Here is an 18,418-nt window from a genome sequence, read left to right as displayed (position 1 = left end):
GATCCTTACTGGCTTGTCTTGGTGTCAAAATTTCAACTTCATTTCATGTCCGTCATGCCTCAAATAAAGGGAACGTTAATCAAGATTGAGCATTTTAAAATGAAGCCATGCCCATCTAAAAAGAAGATAACAAGAGTTCGTGGGAGCAATATCACATAATACTTCTTTCACACATTGTCCTGTACTGAATTTGATCCTTGCTTGATTCAGATGAAAGCTTTTGGTAACTGAACTTTCTCCACCAATCTTTGGCTTACAACATTGTTGTCGCTTTCGTAAACGAATGCAACTAAACGTGGGTGGCCTTCGATTAAACACCTTGTTTTCTACTACCTTTTCCATCATCTTTTCTTTACTTCCTTTTCTTTTTCTTCAATTTCCCTTCCTTCTGCAGTTTATATTTCTTCTTTTTCTATTCTTTCTTTTTCTATTTTCTCCTTCACCTATGTTGATCCTTACTAGCTTGTCTTGGTGTCATAAATTTCAACTTCATTTCATGTCCCTCATGCCTCAAATAAAGGGAACGTTCATCAAGATTGAGCATTTTAAAATGAAGCCATGCCCATCTCAAAAGAAGATGACAAGAGTTCGTGGGAGCAATATCACATAATTCTTCTTTCACACATTGTCCTGTACTGAATTTGATCCTTGCTGTATTCAGATGAAAGCTTGTTGGTAACTGAACTTTCTCCACCAATCTTTGGCTTACAACATTGTTGTCGCTTTCGTAATCGAATGCAACTAAACATGGGTGGCCTTCGATTAAACACCTTGTTTCTCTACTTCCTTTTCCATCATCTTTATCTTTTCTTCCTTTTCTTTTCCTTCAATTTCCCTTCCTTCCGTAGTTTATATTTCTTCTTTTTCTATTTTCTCCTTCAGCCTATGTTGATCCTTATTGGCTTGTCTTGGTGTCATAAATTTCAACTTATTTCATGTCCCTCATGCCTCAAATAAAGGAACGCTCATAAAGATTGAGCATTTTAAAATGAAGCCATGCCCATCTCAAAAGAAGATTACAAGAGTTCGTGGAGAATATCATATAATACTTCTTTCACACATTGTCCTGTAAGAATTTGATCCTTGCTTCATTGGATGAAAGCTTGTTGGTAACTGAACTTTCTCCACCAATCTTTGACTTACAACATTGTTGTCGCTTTCGTAAACGAATGCAACTAAACATGGGTGGCCTTCGATTAAACACCTTGTTTCTTACTTCCTTTTCCATCATCTTTATCTTTTTCCCTTTTCTTTTTCTTCAATTTCCCTTCCTCTTCATTTATATTTCTTCTTTTTCTATTTTCTCCTTCAGCCTATGTTGATCCTTACTGGCTTGTCTTGGTGTTATAAATTTCAACTTCATTTCATGTCCCTCATGCCTCAAATAAAGGGAACGTTCATCAAGATTGACCGTTTTAAAATGAAGCCACGCCCATCTCAAAAGAAGATGACAAGAGTTTGTGGGAGCAATATCACAAATACTTCTTTCACACATTGTCCTGTACTAGATTTGATCCTTGCTTGATTCAGATGAAAGCTTGTTGGTAACTGAACTTTCTCCACCAATCTTTGGCTGACAACATTGTTGTCGCTTTCGTAATCGAATGCAACAAACATGGGTGGCCTTCGATTAAACACCTTGTTTCTCTACTTCCTTTTCCATCATCTTTATCTTTTCTTCCTTTTCTTTTTCTTCAATTTCCCTTCCTCTTCATTTAGATTTCTTCTTTTTCTATTTTCTCCTTCAGCCTAGGTTGATCCTTACTGGCTTGTCTTGGTATCATAAATTTCATCTTCATTTCATGTCCCTCATCCTCAAATAAAGGGAACGTTCATCAAGAATGAGCGTTTTAAAATGAAGCCATGCCCATCTCAAAAGAAGATTACAAGAGTTCGTGGGAGCAATATCACATAATACTTCTTTCACACATTGTCCTGTACTAGATTTGATCCTTGCTTGATTCGATGAAAGCTTGTTGGTAACTGAACTTTCTCCAACAATCTTTGGCTTACAACATTGTTGTCGCTTTCGTAATCGAATGCAACAAACATGGGTGGCCTTCGACTAAACACCTTGTTTCTCTACTTCCTTTTCCATCATCTTTATCTTTTCTTCCTTTTCTTTTTCTTCAATTTCCCTTCCTCTTCATTTAGATTTCTTCTTTTTCTATTTTCTCCTTCAGCCTAGGTTGATCCTTACTGGCTTGTCTTGGTATCATAAATTTCAACTTCATTTCATGTCCCTCATTCCTCAAATAAAGGGAACTTCATCAAGATGAGCGTTTTAAAATGAAGCCATGCCCATCTCAAAAGAAGATTACAAGAGTTCGTGGGAGCAATATCACATAATACTTCTTTCACACATTGTCCTGTAATGAATTTGATCCTTACTTGATTCGGATGAAAGCTTGTTGGTAACTGAACTTTCTCCCCAATCTTTGGCTTACAACATTATTGTCGTTTTCGTAAACGAATGCAACTAAACATGGGTGGCCTTCGATTAAACACCCTTTTTCTCTACTTCCTTTTCCATCATCTTTATCTTTTCTTCCTTTTCTTTTTCTTCAATTTCCCTTCCTCTTCATTTTAGATTTCTTCTTTTTCTATTTTCTCCTTCAGCCTAGGTTGATCCTTACTGGCTTGTCTTGGTATCATAAATTTCAACTTCATTTCATGTCCCTCATTCCTCAAATAAAGGGAACGTTCATCAAGAATGAGCGTTTTAAAATGAAGCCATGCCCATCTCAAAAGAAGATTACAAGAGTTCGTGGGAGCAATATCACATAATACTTCTTTCACACATTGTCCTGTAATGAATTTGATCCTTACTTGATTCGGATGAAAGCTTGTTGGTAACTGAACTTTCTCCACCAATCTTTGGCTTACAACATTATTGTCGCTTTCGTAAACGAATGCAACTAAACATGGGTGGCCTTCGATTAAACACCTTGTTTCTCTACACCTTTTCCATCATCTTTTCCTTTACTTCCTTTTCTTTTTCTTCAATTGTCCTTCCTTTGCAGTTTATATTTCTTCTTTTTCTATTCTTTCTTTTTCTATTTTGTCCTTCACCTATGTTGATCCGTACTAACTTGTCTTGGTGTCATAAATTTCAACTTCATTTCATGTCCCTCATGCCTCAAATAAAGGGAACGTTCATCAAGAATGAGCGTTTTAAAATGAAGTCATGCCCATCTCAAAAGAAGATTACAAGAGTTCGTGGGAGCAATATCACATAATACTTCTTTCACACATTGTCCTGTACTAGATTTGATCCTTGCTTGATTCGGATGAAAGCTTGTTGGTAACTGAACCTTCTCTACCAATCTTTGGCTTACAACATTGTTGTCGCTTTCGTAAATGAATGCCACTAAACATGTGTGGCCTTCGATTAAACACCCTGTTTCTCTACTTTTTTTCCATCATCTTTATCTTTTCTTCCTTTTCTTTTTCTTCAATTTCCTTCCTTCTGCAGTTTATATTTCTTTCTTTTTCTATTTTCTCCTTCAGCCTATGTTGATCCTTACTGGCTTGTCTTGGTGTCACAAATTTCAACTTCATTTCATGTCCGTCATGCCTCAAATAAAGGGAACGTTAATCAAGATTGAGCATTTTAAAATGAAGCCATGCCCATCTAAAAGAAGATACAAGAGTTCGTGGGAGCAATATCACATAATACTTCTTTCACACATTGTTCTGTACTGAATTTGATCCTTGCTTGATTCAGATGAAAGCTTATTGGTAACTGAACTTTCTCCACCAATCTTTGGCTTACAACATTGTTGTCGCTTTCGTAAACGAATGCAACTAAACGTGGGTGGCCTTCGATTAAACACCTTGCTTTTCTACTACCTTTTCCATCATCTTTTTCTTTACTTCCTTTTCTTTTTCTTCAATTTCCCTTCCTTCTGCAGTTTATATTTCTTCTTTTTCTATTCTTTCTTTTTCTATTTTTCCTTCAGCCTATGTTGATCTTTACTGGCTTGTCTTGGTGTCATAAATTTCAACTTCATTTCATGTCCCTCGTGCCTCAAATAAAGGGAACGTTAATCAAGATTGAGCGTTTTAAAATGAAGCCATGCCCATCTAAAAGAACATGACAAGAGTTCGTGGGAGCAATATCACATAATACTTCTTTCACACATTGTCCTGTACTGAATTTGATCCTTGCTTGATTCAATGAAAGCTTGTTGGTAACTGAACTTTCTCAACCAATCTTTGGCATACAACATTGTTGTCGCTTTCGTAAACGAATGCAACTAAACATGGGTGGCCTTCGATTAAACACCTTGTTTCTCTACTTTCTTTTCCATCATCTTTATCTTTTCTTCCTTTCTTTTTCTTCAATTTCCCTTCCTTCTGCAGTTTAATTTTTTCTTTTTCTATTTTCTCCTTCAGCCTATGTTGATCCTTATTGGCTTGTCTTGGTGTCATAAATTTCAACTTCATTTCATGTCCCTCCTGCCTCAAATAAAGGGAACGTTAATCAGGATTGAGCGTTTTAAAATGAAGTCATGCCCATCTAAAAGAAGATGACAAGAGTTCGTGGGAGCAATATCTTATAATACTTCTTTCACACATTGTCCTGTACTGAATTTGACCGTTGCTTGATTCAGATGAAACCTTGTTGGTAACTGAACTTTCTCCACCAATCTTTGGCGTACAATATTGTTGTCGCTTTCGTAAACGAATGCAACTAAACATGGGTGGACTTCGATTAAACACCTTGCTTTTCTACTACCTTTTCCATCATCTTTTTCTTTACTTCCTTTTCTCTTTCTTCAATTTCCCTTCCTTCTGCAGTTTATATTTCTTCTTTTTCTATTCTTTCTTTTTCTATTTTCTCCTTCAGCCTATGTTGATCCTTACTGGCTTGTCTTGGTGCCATAAATTTCAACTTCATTTCATGTCCGTCATGCCTCAACTATAGGGAACGTTAATCAAGATTGAGCGTTTTAAAATGAAGCCATGCCCATCTAAAAGAAGATGACAAGAGTTCGTGGGAGCAATATCACATAATACGTCTTTCACACATTGTCCTGTACTGAATTTGATCCTTGCTTGATGCAGATGAAAGCTTGTTGGTAACTGAACTTTCTCCACCAATCTTTGGCTTACAACATTGTTGTCGCTTTCGTAAACGAATGCAACTAAATATGGGTGGCCTTCGATTAAACACCTTGCTTTTCTACTACCTTTTCCATCATCTTTTTCTTTACTTCTTTTCTTTTTCTTCAATTTCCCTTCCTTCTGCAGTTTATATTTCTTCTTTTTCTATTCTTTCTTTTTCTATTTTCTCCTTCAGCCTATGCTGATCCTTCTTGGCTTGTCTTGGTGTCATAAATTTCAACTTCATTTCATGTCCCTCATGCCTCAAATAAGGGAACGTTAATCAAGATTGAGCATTTTAAAATGAAGCCATGCCCATCTAAAAAGAAGATGACAAAAGTTCGTCGGAGCAATATCACATAATACTTCTTTCACACATTCTCCTGTGCTGAATTTGATCCTTGCTTGATTCGGATGAAAGCTTGTTGGTAACTGAACCTTCTCTACCAATCTTTGGCTTACAACATTGTTATCTCTTTCGTAAACGAATGCAACTAAATATGGGTGGCCTTCGATTAAACACCTTGTTTCTCTACACCTTTTCCATCATCTTTTCCTTTACTTCCTTTTCTTTTTCTTCAATTGTCCTTCCTTTTGCAGTTTATATTTCTTCTTTTTCTATTCTTTCTTTTTCTATTTTGTCCTTCAGCCTATGTTGATCCGTACTAACTTGTCTTGGTGTCATAAATTTCAACTTCATTTCATGTCCCTCATGCCTCAAATAAAGGGAACGTTCATCAAGAATGAGCGTTTTAAAATGAAGCCATGCCCATCTCAAAAGAAGATTACAAGAGTTCGTGGGAGCAATATCACATAATACTTCTTTCACACATTGTCCTGTACTAGATTTGATCCTTGCTTGATTCAGATGAAAGCTTGTTGGTAACTGAACTTTCTCCACCAATCTTTGGCTAACAACATTGTTGTCGCTTTCGTAATCGAATGCAACTAAACATGGTGGCCTTCGATTAAACACCTTGTTTCTCTACTTCCTTTTCCATCATCTTTATCTTTTCTTCCTTTTCTTTTTCTTCAATTTCCGTTCCTTTTGCAGTTTATATTTCTTCTTTTTCTATTTTCTCCTTCAGCCTATGTTGATCCTTACTGGCTTGTCTTGGTGTCATAACTTTCAACTTCATTTCATGTCCCTCATGCCTCAAATAAAGAGAACATTCACCAAGATTGAGCGTTTTAAAATGAAGCCATGCCCATCTCAAAAGAAGATTACAAAAGTTCGTGGGAGCAATATCACATAATACTTCTTTCATACATTGTCTTGTACTGAATTTGATCCTTGCTTGATTCAGATTAAAGCTTGTTGGTAACTGAACTTTCTCCACCAATCTTTGGCTTACAACATTGTTATCTCTTTCGTAAACGAATGCAACTAAACATGGGAGGCCTTCGATTAAACACCTTGTTTCTCTACAACCTTTTCCATCATCTTTTTCTTTACTTCCTTTTCTTTACTTCCTCTTCTTTTCTTCAATTTTCCTTCCTTCTACAGTTTATATTTCTTCTTTTTCTATTCTTTCTTTTTCTATTTTCTCCATTAGCCTATGTTGATCCTTACTAGCTTGTCTTGGTATCATAAATTTCAACTTCATTTCATGTCCCTCATGCCTCAAATAGAGGGAACGTTCATCAAGATTGAGCGTTTTAAAATGAAGCCATGCCCATCTCGAAAGAAGATGACAAGAGTTCGTGGGAGCAATATCACATAATACTTCTTTCACACATTGTCCTGTACTGGATTTGATCCTTGCTTGATTCAGATGAAAGCTTGTGGGTAACTGAACTTTCTCCACCAATCTTTGGCTTACAACATTGTTGTCGCTTTCGTAATCGAATGCAACTAAACATGGGTCGCCTTTGATTAAACACCTTGTTTCTCTACTTCATTTTCCATCATCTTTATCTTTTCTTCCTTTTCTTTTTCTTCAATTTACCTTCCTTCTGCCGTTTATATTTCTTCTTTTTCTATTTTCTCCTTCAGCCTATGTTGTTTCTTACTGGCTTGTCTTGGTGTCATAAATTTCATCTTCATTTCATGTCCCTCATGCCTCAAATAAAGGAAACGTTCATCAAGATTGAGCGTTTTAAAATGAAGCCATGCCCATCCCAAAAGAAGATTACGAGAGTTTGTGGGAGCAATATCACATAATACTTCTTTTACACATTGTCCTGAAAGGAATTTGATCCTTGCTTGATTTGGATGGAAGCTTGTTGGTAACTGAATTTTCTCCACCAATCCTTGGCTTACAACATTGTTGTCGCTTTTGTAAACGAATGCAACTAAACATGGGTGGCCTTCAATTAAACACCTTGTTTCTCTACTTCCTTTTCCATCATCTTTATCATTTCTCCTTTTCTTTTTCTTCAATTTCCCTTCCCTCTTCATTTTATATTTCTTCTTTTTCTATTTTCTCCTTCAGCCTATGTTGATCCTTACTGGCTTGTCTTGGTATTATAAATTTCAACTTCATTTCATGTCCTTCATGCCTCAAATAAAGGTAACATTCATCAAGTTTGAGCGTTTTAAAATGAAGCCATGCCCATCTCAAAAGAAGATTACAAAGTTCGTGGGAGCAATATCACATAATACTTCTTTCATACATTGTCTTGTACTGAATTTGATTCTTGCTTGATTCAGATGAAAGCTTGTTGGTAACTGAACTTTCTCCACCAATCTTTGGCTTACAACATTGTTATCTCTTTCGTAAACGAATGCAACTAAACATGGGTGGCCTTCGATTAAACACCTTGTTTCTCTACAACCTTTTCCATCATCTTTTTCTTTACTTCCTTTTCTTTTTCTTCAATTGTCCTTCCTTCTGCAGTTTCTATTTCTTCTTTTTCTATTCTTTCTTTTTCTATTTTCTCCTTTAGCCTATGTTGATCCTTACTGGCTTGTCTTGGTATCATAAATTTCAACTTCATTTCATGTCCCTCATGCCTCAAATAAAGGGAACATTCATCAAGATTAAGCGTTTTAAAATGAAGCCATGCCCATCTCGAAAGAAGATGACAAGAGTTCGTGGGAGCAATATCACATAATACTTCTTTCAGACATTGTCCTGTACTGAATTTGATCCTTGCTTTATTCAGATGAAAGCTTGTTGGTAACTGAACTTTCTCCACCAATCTTTGGCTAACAACATTGTTGTCGCTTTCGTAATCGAATGCAACTAAACATGGGTGGCCTTCGATTAAACACCTTGTTTCTCTACTTCCTTTTCCATCATCTTTATCTTTTCTTCCTTTTCTTTTTCTTCAATTTCCGTTCCTTTTGCAGTTTATATTTCTTCTTTTTCTATTTTCTCCTTCAGCCTATGTTGATCCTTACTGGCTTGTCTTGGTGTCATAAGTTTCAACTTCATTTCATGTCCCTCATGCCTCAAATAAAGGGAACGTTCATCAAGATTGAGCATTTTAAAATGAAGCCATGCCCATCTCAAAAGAAGATGACAAGAGTTCGTGGGAGCAATATCAAATAATACTTCTTTCACACATTGTCCTGTACTGAATTTGATCCTTGCTTGAGTCGGATGAAAGCTTCGTGATAACTAGAGTTTCTCCACCAATCTTTGGCTGACAACATTGTTGTCGCTTTCGTAAACGAATGCAACTAAGAATGGGTTGTCTTCGATCAAACACGTTGTTTCTCTACTTCATTCTCCATCATCTTTATCTTTTCTTCCTTTTTTTTTTCTTCAATTTCCCTTTCTTCTGCCGTTTATATTTCTTCTTTTTCTATTTTCTCCTTCAGCTTATGTTGATCCTTACTGGCTTGTCTTGGTGTCATAAATTTCAACTTCATTTCATGTCCCTCATGCCTCAAATAAAGGGAACTTTCATCAAGATTAAGCATTTTAAAATGAAGCCATGCCAATCTCAAAAGAAGATGACAAGAGTTCGTGGGAGCAATATCACATTATACTTCTTTCACACATTGTCCTGTAAGAAATTTGATCCTTGCTTGATTTGGATGGAAGCTTGGTGGTAACTGAACTTTCTCCACCAATCTTTGGCTTACAACATTGTTGTCGCTTTCCTAAACGAATGCAACTAAACATGGGTGGCCTTCGATTAAACACCATGTTTGTCTACTTCCTTTTCCATCATCTTTATCTTTTCTCCCTTTTCTTTTTCTTCAATTTCCCTTCCCTTTTCATTTTATATTTCTTCTTTTTCTATTTTCTCCTTCAGCCTATGTTGATCCTTACTGGCTTGTCTTGGTATTATAAATTTCAACTTCATTTCATGTCCCTCATGCCTCAAATAAAGGGAACGTTCATCAAGATTAAGCGTTTTAAAATGAAGCCATGCCCATCTCAAAAGAAGATGACAAGAGTTCGTGGGAGCAATATCACATAATACTTCTTTCACACATTGTCCTGTACTGAATTTGATCCTTGCTTGATTCAAATGAAAGCTTGTTGGTAACTGAACTTTCTCCACCAATCTTTGGCTTACAACATTGTTGTTGTAAGATCCACGAACAACTTGGAACATTTTAGGTAAAAATTAAATAGTGATTTATATTCTGGTATGGATCTATAAATAAATTTAGTCATGATCTAGGACTAAATTTAATTAAATAGGTAATTAGAGTTGCTATTTATCTACTTTAAGAAATTATGGTTTGTAGAGTATAAGACTTTAATGCTTATAATGCAAATTAAATCACGTGATGGCATGTAGCCTGGTGGTGGGAGTTCCGTGCATTGATGAGCAGGTGCAGGGGTTCGAACCTTGCGGACGGAAAAGGCCTTAATGTTGTGTTTTATTTTAAATAAAGTTTTTCTTCTCTTTGGAAGGGATGGGACCCATGGGGAGTGAATGGGGTTGTGGTTTCCAAGCATGCTGCATGCGGAAATATTGGGTTCAAGCACACAGCAGCCACTTTATTTTCTTCATGTGCTTATTTTTCTTTTCTGTTTTATCTTTCTGTTTTGGTTTTTATCTTTTGGAGTTAAAAGATAAGAAAAATAAAATGGGCCAGTGAAATAATTTAAACTGAGAGAATCATAACAGAATTATTAGGTGAGAATAGATAAAGTAAAACCCTAGAAATATTCCTTAGAAGAGAAGGGGGTGAGACGGGAGAAGGAAAAGAGAGGAAGAGTGGAAGTTAGAGTTTTTAGTGACTCTGATAGAGAAGAGGAATCATCAAGAGAGGTAGGGGAAGTTGACCTTTTCTTTTCTTTTCGTTTGAAGTTTGTTGTTCTTGGTCTTTTTTTTTTTTCTTTATTCCTTGATTATTTGATGAATAAAGCTTTGAGGTGGTTGTTGTTAAATTGAATGGTGTAGTTTCCTTTGATTACCGTTAACATCTGTATGCGTGTCTGCATGATTTCTTGGTGGCTTTGTTTTTGATAAATGACGCATGCATTTCGTTGGGGTTTGGTTCCTGTTGGGTTTAATGCATGGTGGTTATTTTTTTTCCAAATTTTCATGATACTCTGTTGGATGGGTACTTATTCGAGTATGAATCATGAAGATTACTATGGGTCAATATACATGGTGCTGTCACAGTTTTGTAGGGTCGCGGTTTGTGTTTCATATCTTTTTGCATGGGTGCAAGGTGGTTATGTGCGTTGCTGCAGTTACGTTTGATTCATGCATAAGGTTACGTGCTTGCCAATAATCTGGTTTTCCTATTTTTCGTTGATGCAGTGAAGCTTTCCATACGGGTTCTTTATTTTCTCTTTCCATTCTTTATGTGTCAGGGACTATCCACATTAAACACCAATAGGCTTATGGAAACAAACCCTTTTAAATTTAACTTTAGCATGTGGGGCCCAATAGGAGATTGTGGTAGACAAATTACTGCATTTGATATTTGTGAGGTGCCGTGGTCATTAAATTGGTGCAGTGGTTCTTTAGCTTTTTTTACGTTGTATGTTGGTTCATTTTTTTTTATTTCCTCTTTCTTCACTCTTTCTATGTTTTCCCACGTGAATGCATGATACAATGGTGTCTATTATTTTTTCTTCGGTATGCGTGACTGATTGGATATGTATGAGATAAGGAAAATATGGTTTGGGTGGGATGCTTGTATTCTGTTTACGTTAGTTTTATCTTGGTGCAGCTTCATTCTGTTGTTCTTCAAATATGTACTTGTTAGTGGGTGGTAATTGGTTGGTAAAAACATGGAGCAGGTTCTTGTTTTCATGGCTGAATATATTATATGTATTGGTGTTTCAATGGTTTAATTATTTGATCACATGAATTAGGTGTGGAATATGAATTTTGTTTTCATTATGGACTTGGGTTGCTATGCATGAGGTGGTGGTGAGTACTTTGTTGCCGATATGTGATTTTTATGTGTTGTATGTTGGAAGTGTTTGTCTTGCTTGAAGAGCTCTTGGTGGAATTAAATGTTGTGTGAGGTTTTCCGTACCTAGGAGCCCAGTGGAGACTCTTTTCGCCTGTGTGAAACAGTGGAAAGGGGTCCTCTTCGCCTGTGTGAAGCAGTGGTAGAGGATTGGTTAGAGTGTTGTACCCTCTCGCCTGTGTGAAGCAGTGGGGAGGGGAAAGATGTTTTCTCCTTATTTCGGCTCGTTGCGAGTATAGTGCTCGATGTGCGATGCATCGACGTTTTTACTCATAATTCCTTGAGGAATAAGGGAGACAGTCTGGCTGCATTAAGCAGGACACATCAAACCATCTGTTCTAGGAAACTAGATGTTGTTGTGGGGTGAGAGGCCGCGGAAAACCAAGGATTGTTATGATTACTATATTTGAAGAATTGAGATGAGTGTGATGTTATACTTAATTTAGCATGATTATTTTGATTTTGGTTAATTGTTTCTGGAATGCGACGTTAAGTATTTTTAGACATATATTTTATGTATAAATTTCTTTTATGAATATCATTGTTTATGGTTAGCTTACCCCTATTTGTTTGTTGTATGTTTGTTGCCTGTGCGATGATCGTATAACGTGTGTGTTATGCGGGAGCAGACGGTAATGCAGATAATTCTGACTCGAAGTAGATATCGGAAAGGATGGAGTGGACTCGGGGATTTATGGTTTATTTTGTTGATTTAAATTAAACAGTGAAGACTATGAGATTTTATTTTGGATTCCTAGTATATTGAACATGGAAGACTATTTTCTTTTAATTTCTAGATTTTAGTTGGAACTTTGTTTATTTATTAATATTATTATTTCAAGTTAACATTTGGATGACCTATTTACTTTTAAGTTAAAAGGTTTTAATTAGAACATTTTCAATGGTTAATTCTTTTTCCGCGAATCGTAAAATTTTTTTTACGTTCCGTGACGTCCCGAAATTGGGGTGTTACATTTTGGTATCAGAGCCAGGTTTTCGAAAAAACTTTGGGATTGTGGGGAGTGAGCTCGTCTAGTTGATGTTGTGTGACTTTGAATTGTATTGTGTTTTATAATATTTAACTGGTAATTATTTGATTATATACATATTAGAACAATGGCACGTAGATCTCAGAATTCGACCAACTCTGTTGACGAAATGGCTCAAGCTATTCAGCGGTTGGTCGACGCAATGCAACACCAACAACCGCAGGCGGTGCACGCACCAGTGCAACATAATGGTATGAATGAATTCATGCGTCACAAACCGCCAAAGTTCGATGGTAAAGCAACTCCAGATGAGGCAGATGCATGGATTCGAGAGATTGAGAAGATTTTTCGGGTGCTCGGCTGCAGTAACGCACAAAAGCTGGAGTATGCTATTTTTTTGCTTAATGGCGAGGCTGAGTACTGGTGGGGAGGCATGCAACGGATGATGGAAGCTCGTAACGAGGTCATCGATTGGACAAGTTTCCGGACAAAGTTTATGGGGCAGTACTTTCCAGATAGCGCTAGACATGAGAGGGAAGCAGAATTTTTGACACTACTTCAGAGAGACAAATCAGTGCAAGCTTACGTTGATCGCTTTGAATATCTAGCTCGATTCTACTCTCAGAACATGAGTGAAGAGTGGCGGTGCAGAAAATTCGAAAGGGGATTGCGTCACAATCTGATGAAGGTGATAATGCCTATGAGGATCAGAGAGTTTCCACTTTTAGTAGAGCAGGCGAAGATGATAGAACAATTGGAAGCGGACCCGCATCGAGTTATGAGGTCACACCCTGGTAATAACACTGGAGGTAGACAACAGAAGAAACCTTATTCTAGACCTCAGCGTGGTGGACAGGGATTGATGAAGTGCTATGAATGTGGAGGAGCTCATCTCCGGCGTAATTGTCCTAAACTCCATGGGGCAAAGCCAGACGAGAGGAAATGCTACAATTGCCAGAAGCCAGGTCACTTTGCGAACTCTTGTCCTGAGAAGAAGTCTGGAGCACCTCCGCAGCAGCAAAAGTCTTTCGGAGAAAAGACGAAGGCAGCAGGAAGGGTGTTCGCTATGTCTGGATCAGAGGCAAATAAGTCAGGTAAATTAATTCAGGATACTTGTTTGTTGTTTGGTGAACGTGTGAATGTTCTGTTTGATTCGGGTGCATCGCATTCGTTTGTATCCTTGATGTGTTCGGAAAGGCTCGGGTTACCAGTCCGTGATCTCGGATGTGAGTTAGTGGTTTCTACGCCAGCATCAGGACAAGTCTCAACCAGTTCAGTTTGCGTTGGGTGTCCGATTGAAATAGCTGGACGCAAGTTCACGGTTAACTTGGTACGCTTGCCACTGGAAGGGTTGGATGTGATTTTAGGGATGGATTGGTTGACGACCAATGATGTCATCATAGATTGTGGGAAACAAAAGGTGGTTGTTCCAGACATAAAAGATGGGCAGATTGTAAAATCACGGGCGGTCATACAGGAGATCAGAGAAGGAGCTGAATGCTACGTAGTATGGGTTGAAGAAGAAAAACCGAAGAACACAGAAGAGAAAATCACTGGCATACCAGTAGTGGAGGAATTCGCGGATGTTTTTCCAGAAGAAGTCCCAGGGTTACCACCAAGTCGGGAAGTCGAATTTGCAATTGATTTAGTGCCAGGAGCAGGTCCGGTGTCAGTAGCTCCATATAGAATGGCCCCCGCCGAGCTTGCAGAATTGAAAAAGCAGTTAGAAGATCTCTTGGAAAAGAAATTTATCCGTCCAAGTGTATCACCATGGGGAGCTCCAGTTTTGCTTGTGAAAAGAAGGATGGGAGTTCACGGTTGTGTGTTGACTACCGACAGCTGAACAAAGTCACGATTAAAAACAAGTACCCTTTGCCTAGGATCGAGGATTTATTGGATCAGTTGAGAGGCGCCGGTGTGTTTTCAAAGATTGACCTAAGGTCAGGATATCATCAGATGTTGGTTAAGCCAAATGATGTTCAAAAGACAGCTTTTCGGTCACGTTATGGACACTATGAGTATGTGGTGATGCCGTTCGGAGTGACGAATGCTCCTGCAATTTTTATGGATTATATGAATCGCATTTTCCGATCTTGCTTGGACCAGTTTGTGGTCGTATTCATTGACGACATTCTCATCTATTCTAAGAGTCGGGAAGAGCATGCTAAACATTTGAGAACCGTGTTGGAGATCTTGAGAGAACGTCAACTATATGGAAAATTCTCCAAGTGTGAGTTCTGGTTAGAAGAAGTGCAGTTTTTGGGGCATGTGATTTCTGCTAAAGGGATCTCAGTAGACCCAGCAAAAGTGGAGGCAATATTAAAGTGGGAGCGACCGAAGTCTGTAACGGAGGTACGGAGTTTTGTCGGCTTGGCTGGTTACTATAGGAGGTTTGTGGAAGGGTTCTCCACAATTGTGGGACCTTTGACCCAGTTGACACGCAAGGATCAGCCTTTTATCTGGTCTGACAAGTGTGAGGCTAGTTTTGAAGAGATGAAGCGAAGGTTGACAACTGCTCCAGTTTTAATTGTCCCAGATACTAGTAAAGCTTTCGAAGTTTTTTGTGATGCATCTTATCAAGGACTCGGATGCGTGTTAATGCAAGACAAGAGACCAGTGGCATATGCATCCCGTCAGTTGAAGGTTCACGAGAAAAATTATCCAACACATGACATTGAGTTAGCTGCGGTGGTATTTGCCTTGAAAGCTTGGAGACATTATCTCTATGGAGCGCGATTCCAAGTTTACAGTGATCATAAGAGTTTAAAGTACTTATTCGACCAGAAGGAATTGAATATGCGACAAAGAAGATGGATGGAGTATCTTAAGGATTATGATTTTGAATTACTATATCATCCAGGCAAGGCTAATGTAGTTGCTGACGCCTTGAGTAGGAAACGAGTTCAGATGTCTGCATTGATGATGAAGGAGCTAGAGCTAATAGAGAAGTTCCGAGATATGAATTTAGGCTTACAGCTTAATAACGACCATATCTGGTGCAGTCACTTAACAATTACCAATGATTTCCTGGAGCAGATTAAGGAAGAACAATTAGCTGATCAAGGGTTGCAAAGTATGGTTGGATTACTGGGTACTGATCAAGCCAAAGATTTCGTCATAGGTATGGATGGTATCTTACGGTTCAAGAATAGGGTGTGCGTTCCAGCTAAGTCAAATTTGAGAAGGATGATTCTAGAAGAAGGACACAAGAGTCATCTTAGCATACACCCTGGTATGACTAAGATGTATAAAGATTTAAAGGAATCATTTTGGTGGTGTGGAATGAAACGAGATGTGGCGGCGTTCGTGTCAGCTTGTTTAATATGTCAAAAATCTAAGGTGGAACACCAGAGACCAGGAGGAATGTTACAGCAATTGGATATTCCACAGTGGAAATGGGACAGTATAGCAATGGACTTCATAACTCATTTACCAAGGTCGTCGAGAGGTCATGACTCTATATGGGTGATCATAGATAGGTTAACAAAGAGTGCACACTTCCTGCCAGTTCATCAGAAGATGTCGTTAGATAAGTTGACGAAGTTGTACATCCGTGAGATAGTGAGATTGCATGGGGTTCCAGTAAGTATTGTTTCAGATCGAGATCCAAGGTTCACTTCGAGGTTTTGGCAGACTTTGCAGACAGCTTTGGGTACACAGTTAAGGATGAGTTCAGCATATCATCCTCAAACCGATGGGCAGTCAGAAAGGACTATCCAGTCTTTGGAGGATCTGTTGAGAGCATGTGTGTTAGATCATCTCGGAAGTTGGAGTGAGGTATTACCACTGGTAGAATTCACATACAATAACAGCTATCATTCTAGTATAGGGATGGCACCCTATGAAGCTCTGTATGGGAGGCGATGTCGAACACCGTTATGTTGGTATCAAGATGGAGAAATAGTCGCAGTAGGTCCGGAGTTGTTACAGCAAACCACAGAAAAGGTGAAGTTAATTCAAGAACGAATGAAAGCAACTCAGAGCAGGCAGAAATCATATGCTGACAAGAGGAGGAGACCATTGGAATTCGATGTAGGAGATCATGTGTTTTTACGAGTGATACCGACAACAGGAGTTGGAAGAGCTATTCGATCAAAGAAATTGTCGCCAAAGTTTCTTGGACCATATCAAATTCTCAGAAAGATTGGACCAGTAGCCTATGAGATAGCTTTACCACCTCAATTGGCAAATTTGCATAATGTGTTTCATGTATCTCAATTGAGGAAGTACATTCAGGATCCAGAACATGTGTTGGAAGTGGATGACATTCAAGTTAGAGAGGATTTAACTTTGGATGCTGGACCAATACGAGTGTTAGACGTGCAAACAAAGAAGCTTAGAGGGAAGGAGATTCGCACGGTGAAGATACTTTGGAATGAAAAGACACAGGAAATGACTTGGGAGCTGGAAGAAGATATGAAGAAAGAATATCCATATTTGTTTCCGGAATAGAGCAATTTTCGAGGACGAAAATTTCTAAGAGGGGGAGAATGTAAGATCCACGAACAACTTGGAACATTTTAGGTAAAAATTAAATAGTGATTTATATTCTGGTATGGATCTATAAATAAATTTAGTCATGATCTAGGACTAAATTTAATTAAATAGGTAATTAGAGTTGCTATTTATCTACTTTAAGAAATTATGGTTTGTAGAGTATAAGACTTTAATGCTTATAATGCAAATTAAATCACGTGATGGCATGTAGCCTGGTGGTGGGAGTTCCGTGCATTGATGAGCAGGTGCAGGGGTTCGAACCTTGCGGACGGAAAAGGCCTTAATGTTGTGTTTTATTTTAAATAAAGTTTTTCTTCTCTTTGGAAGGGATGGGACCCATGGGGAGTGAATGGGGTTGTGGTTTCCAAGCATGCTGCATGCGGAAATATTGGGTTCAAGCACACAGCAGCCACTTTATTTTCTTCATGTGCTTATTTTTCTTTTCTGTTTTATCTTTCTGTTTTGGTTTTTATCTTTTGGAGTTAAAAGATAAGAAAAAATAAAATGGGCCAGTGAAATAATTTAAACTGAGAGAATCATAACAGAATTATTAGGTGAGAATAGATAAAGTAAAACCCTAGAAATATTCCTTAGAAGAGAAGGGGTGAGACGGGAGAAGGAAAAGAGAGGAAGAGTGGAAGTTAGAGTTTTTAGTGACTCTGATAGAGAAGAGGAATCATCAAGAGAGGTAGGGGAAGTTGACCTTTTCTTTTCTTTTCGTTTGAAGTTTGTTGTTCTTGGTCTTTTTTTTTTTTCTTTATTCCTTGATTATTTGATGAATAAAGCTTTGAGGTGGTTGTTGTTAAATTGAATGGTGTAGTTTCCTTTGATTACCGTTAACATCTGTATGCGTGTCTGCATGATTTCTTGGTGGCTTTGTTTTTGATAAATGACGCATGCATTTCGTTGGGGTTTGGTTCCTGTTGGGTTTAATGCATGGTGGTTATTTTTTTTCCAAATTTTCATGATACTCTGTTGGATGGGTACTTATTCGAGTATGAATCATGAAGATTACTATGGGTCAATATACATGGTGCTGTCACAGTTTTGTAGGGTCGCGGTTTGTGTTTCATATCTTTTTGCATGGGTGCAAGGTGGTTATGTGCGTTGCTGCAGTTACGTTTGATTCATGCATAAGGTTACGTGCTTGCCAATAATCTGGTTTTCCTATTTTTCGTTGATGCAGTGAAGCTTTCCATACGGGTTCTTTATTTTCTCTTTCCATTCTTTATGTGTCAGGGACTATCCACATTAAACACCAATAGGCTTATGGAAACAAACCCTTTTAAATTTAACTTTAGCATGTGGGGCCCAATAGGAGATTGTGGTAGACAAATTACTGCATTTGATATTTGTGAGGTGCCGTGGTCATTAAATTGGTGCAGTGGTTCTTTAGCTTTTTTTACGTTGTATGTTGGTTCATTTTTTTTTATTTCCTCTTTCTTCACTCTTTCTATGTTTTCCCACGTGAATGCATGATACA

The 18,418-nt window shown here is 38.0% G+C and overlaps 1 protein-coding gene across 1 annotated transcript; it reads left to right on the top strand.

The window, feature by feature from the left end:
- Positions 1-12,565: 12,565 nt before the first annotated feature.
- Positions 12,566-14,281, top strand: LOC114172271. Its single transcript, XM_028056858.1, has one exon. The coding sequence runs from the start codon at positions 12,566-12,568 to the stop codon at positions 14,279-14,281; it is 1,716 nt and encodes a 571-aa protein (XP_027912659.1).
- The last annotated feature ends 4,137 nt before the right edge of the window (positions 14,282-18,418 follow it).

Source organism: Vigna unguiculata, unplaced genomic scaffold (assembly GCF_004118075.2).
Source record: "Vigna unguiculata cultivar IT97K-499-35 unplaced genomic scaffold, ASM411807v1 contig_522, whole genome shotgun sequence".
Lineage (NCBI taxonomy): Eukaryota > Viridiplantae > Streptophyta > Magnoliopsida > Fabales > Fabaceae > Vigna > Vigna unguiculata.
The sequence above is the reverse complement of the archived record's forward strand: the minus strand, read 5'-3'. Positions and strand labels throughout refer to the sequence as shown.

Coding starts and splice junctions, on each gene's coding strand:
- LOC114172271 (XM_028056858.1), top strand. CDS start 12,566: ATGGCACGTAGATCTCAGAATTCGACCAACTCTGTTGACGAAATGGCT.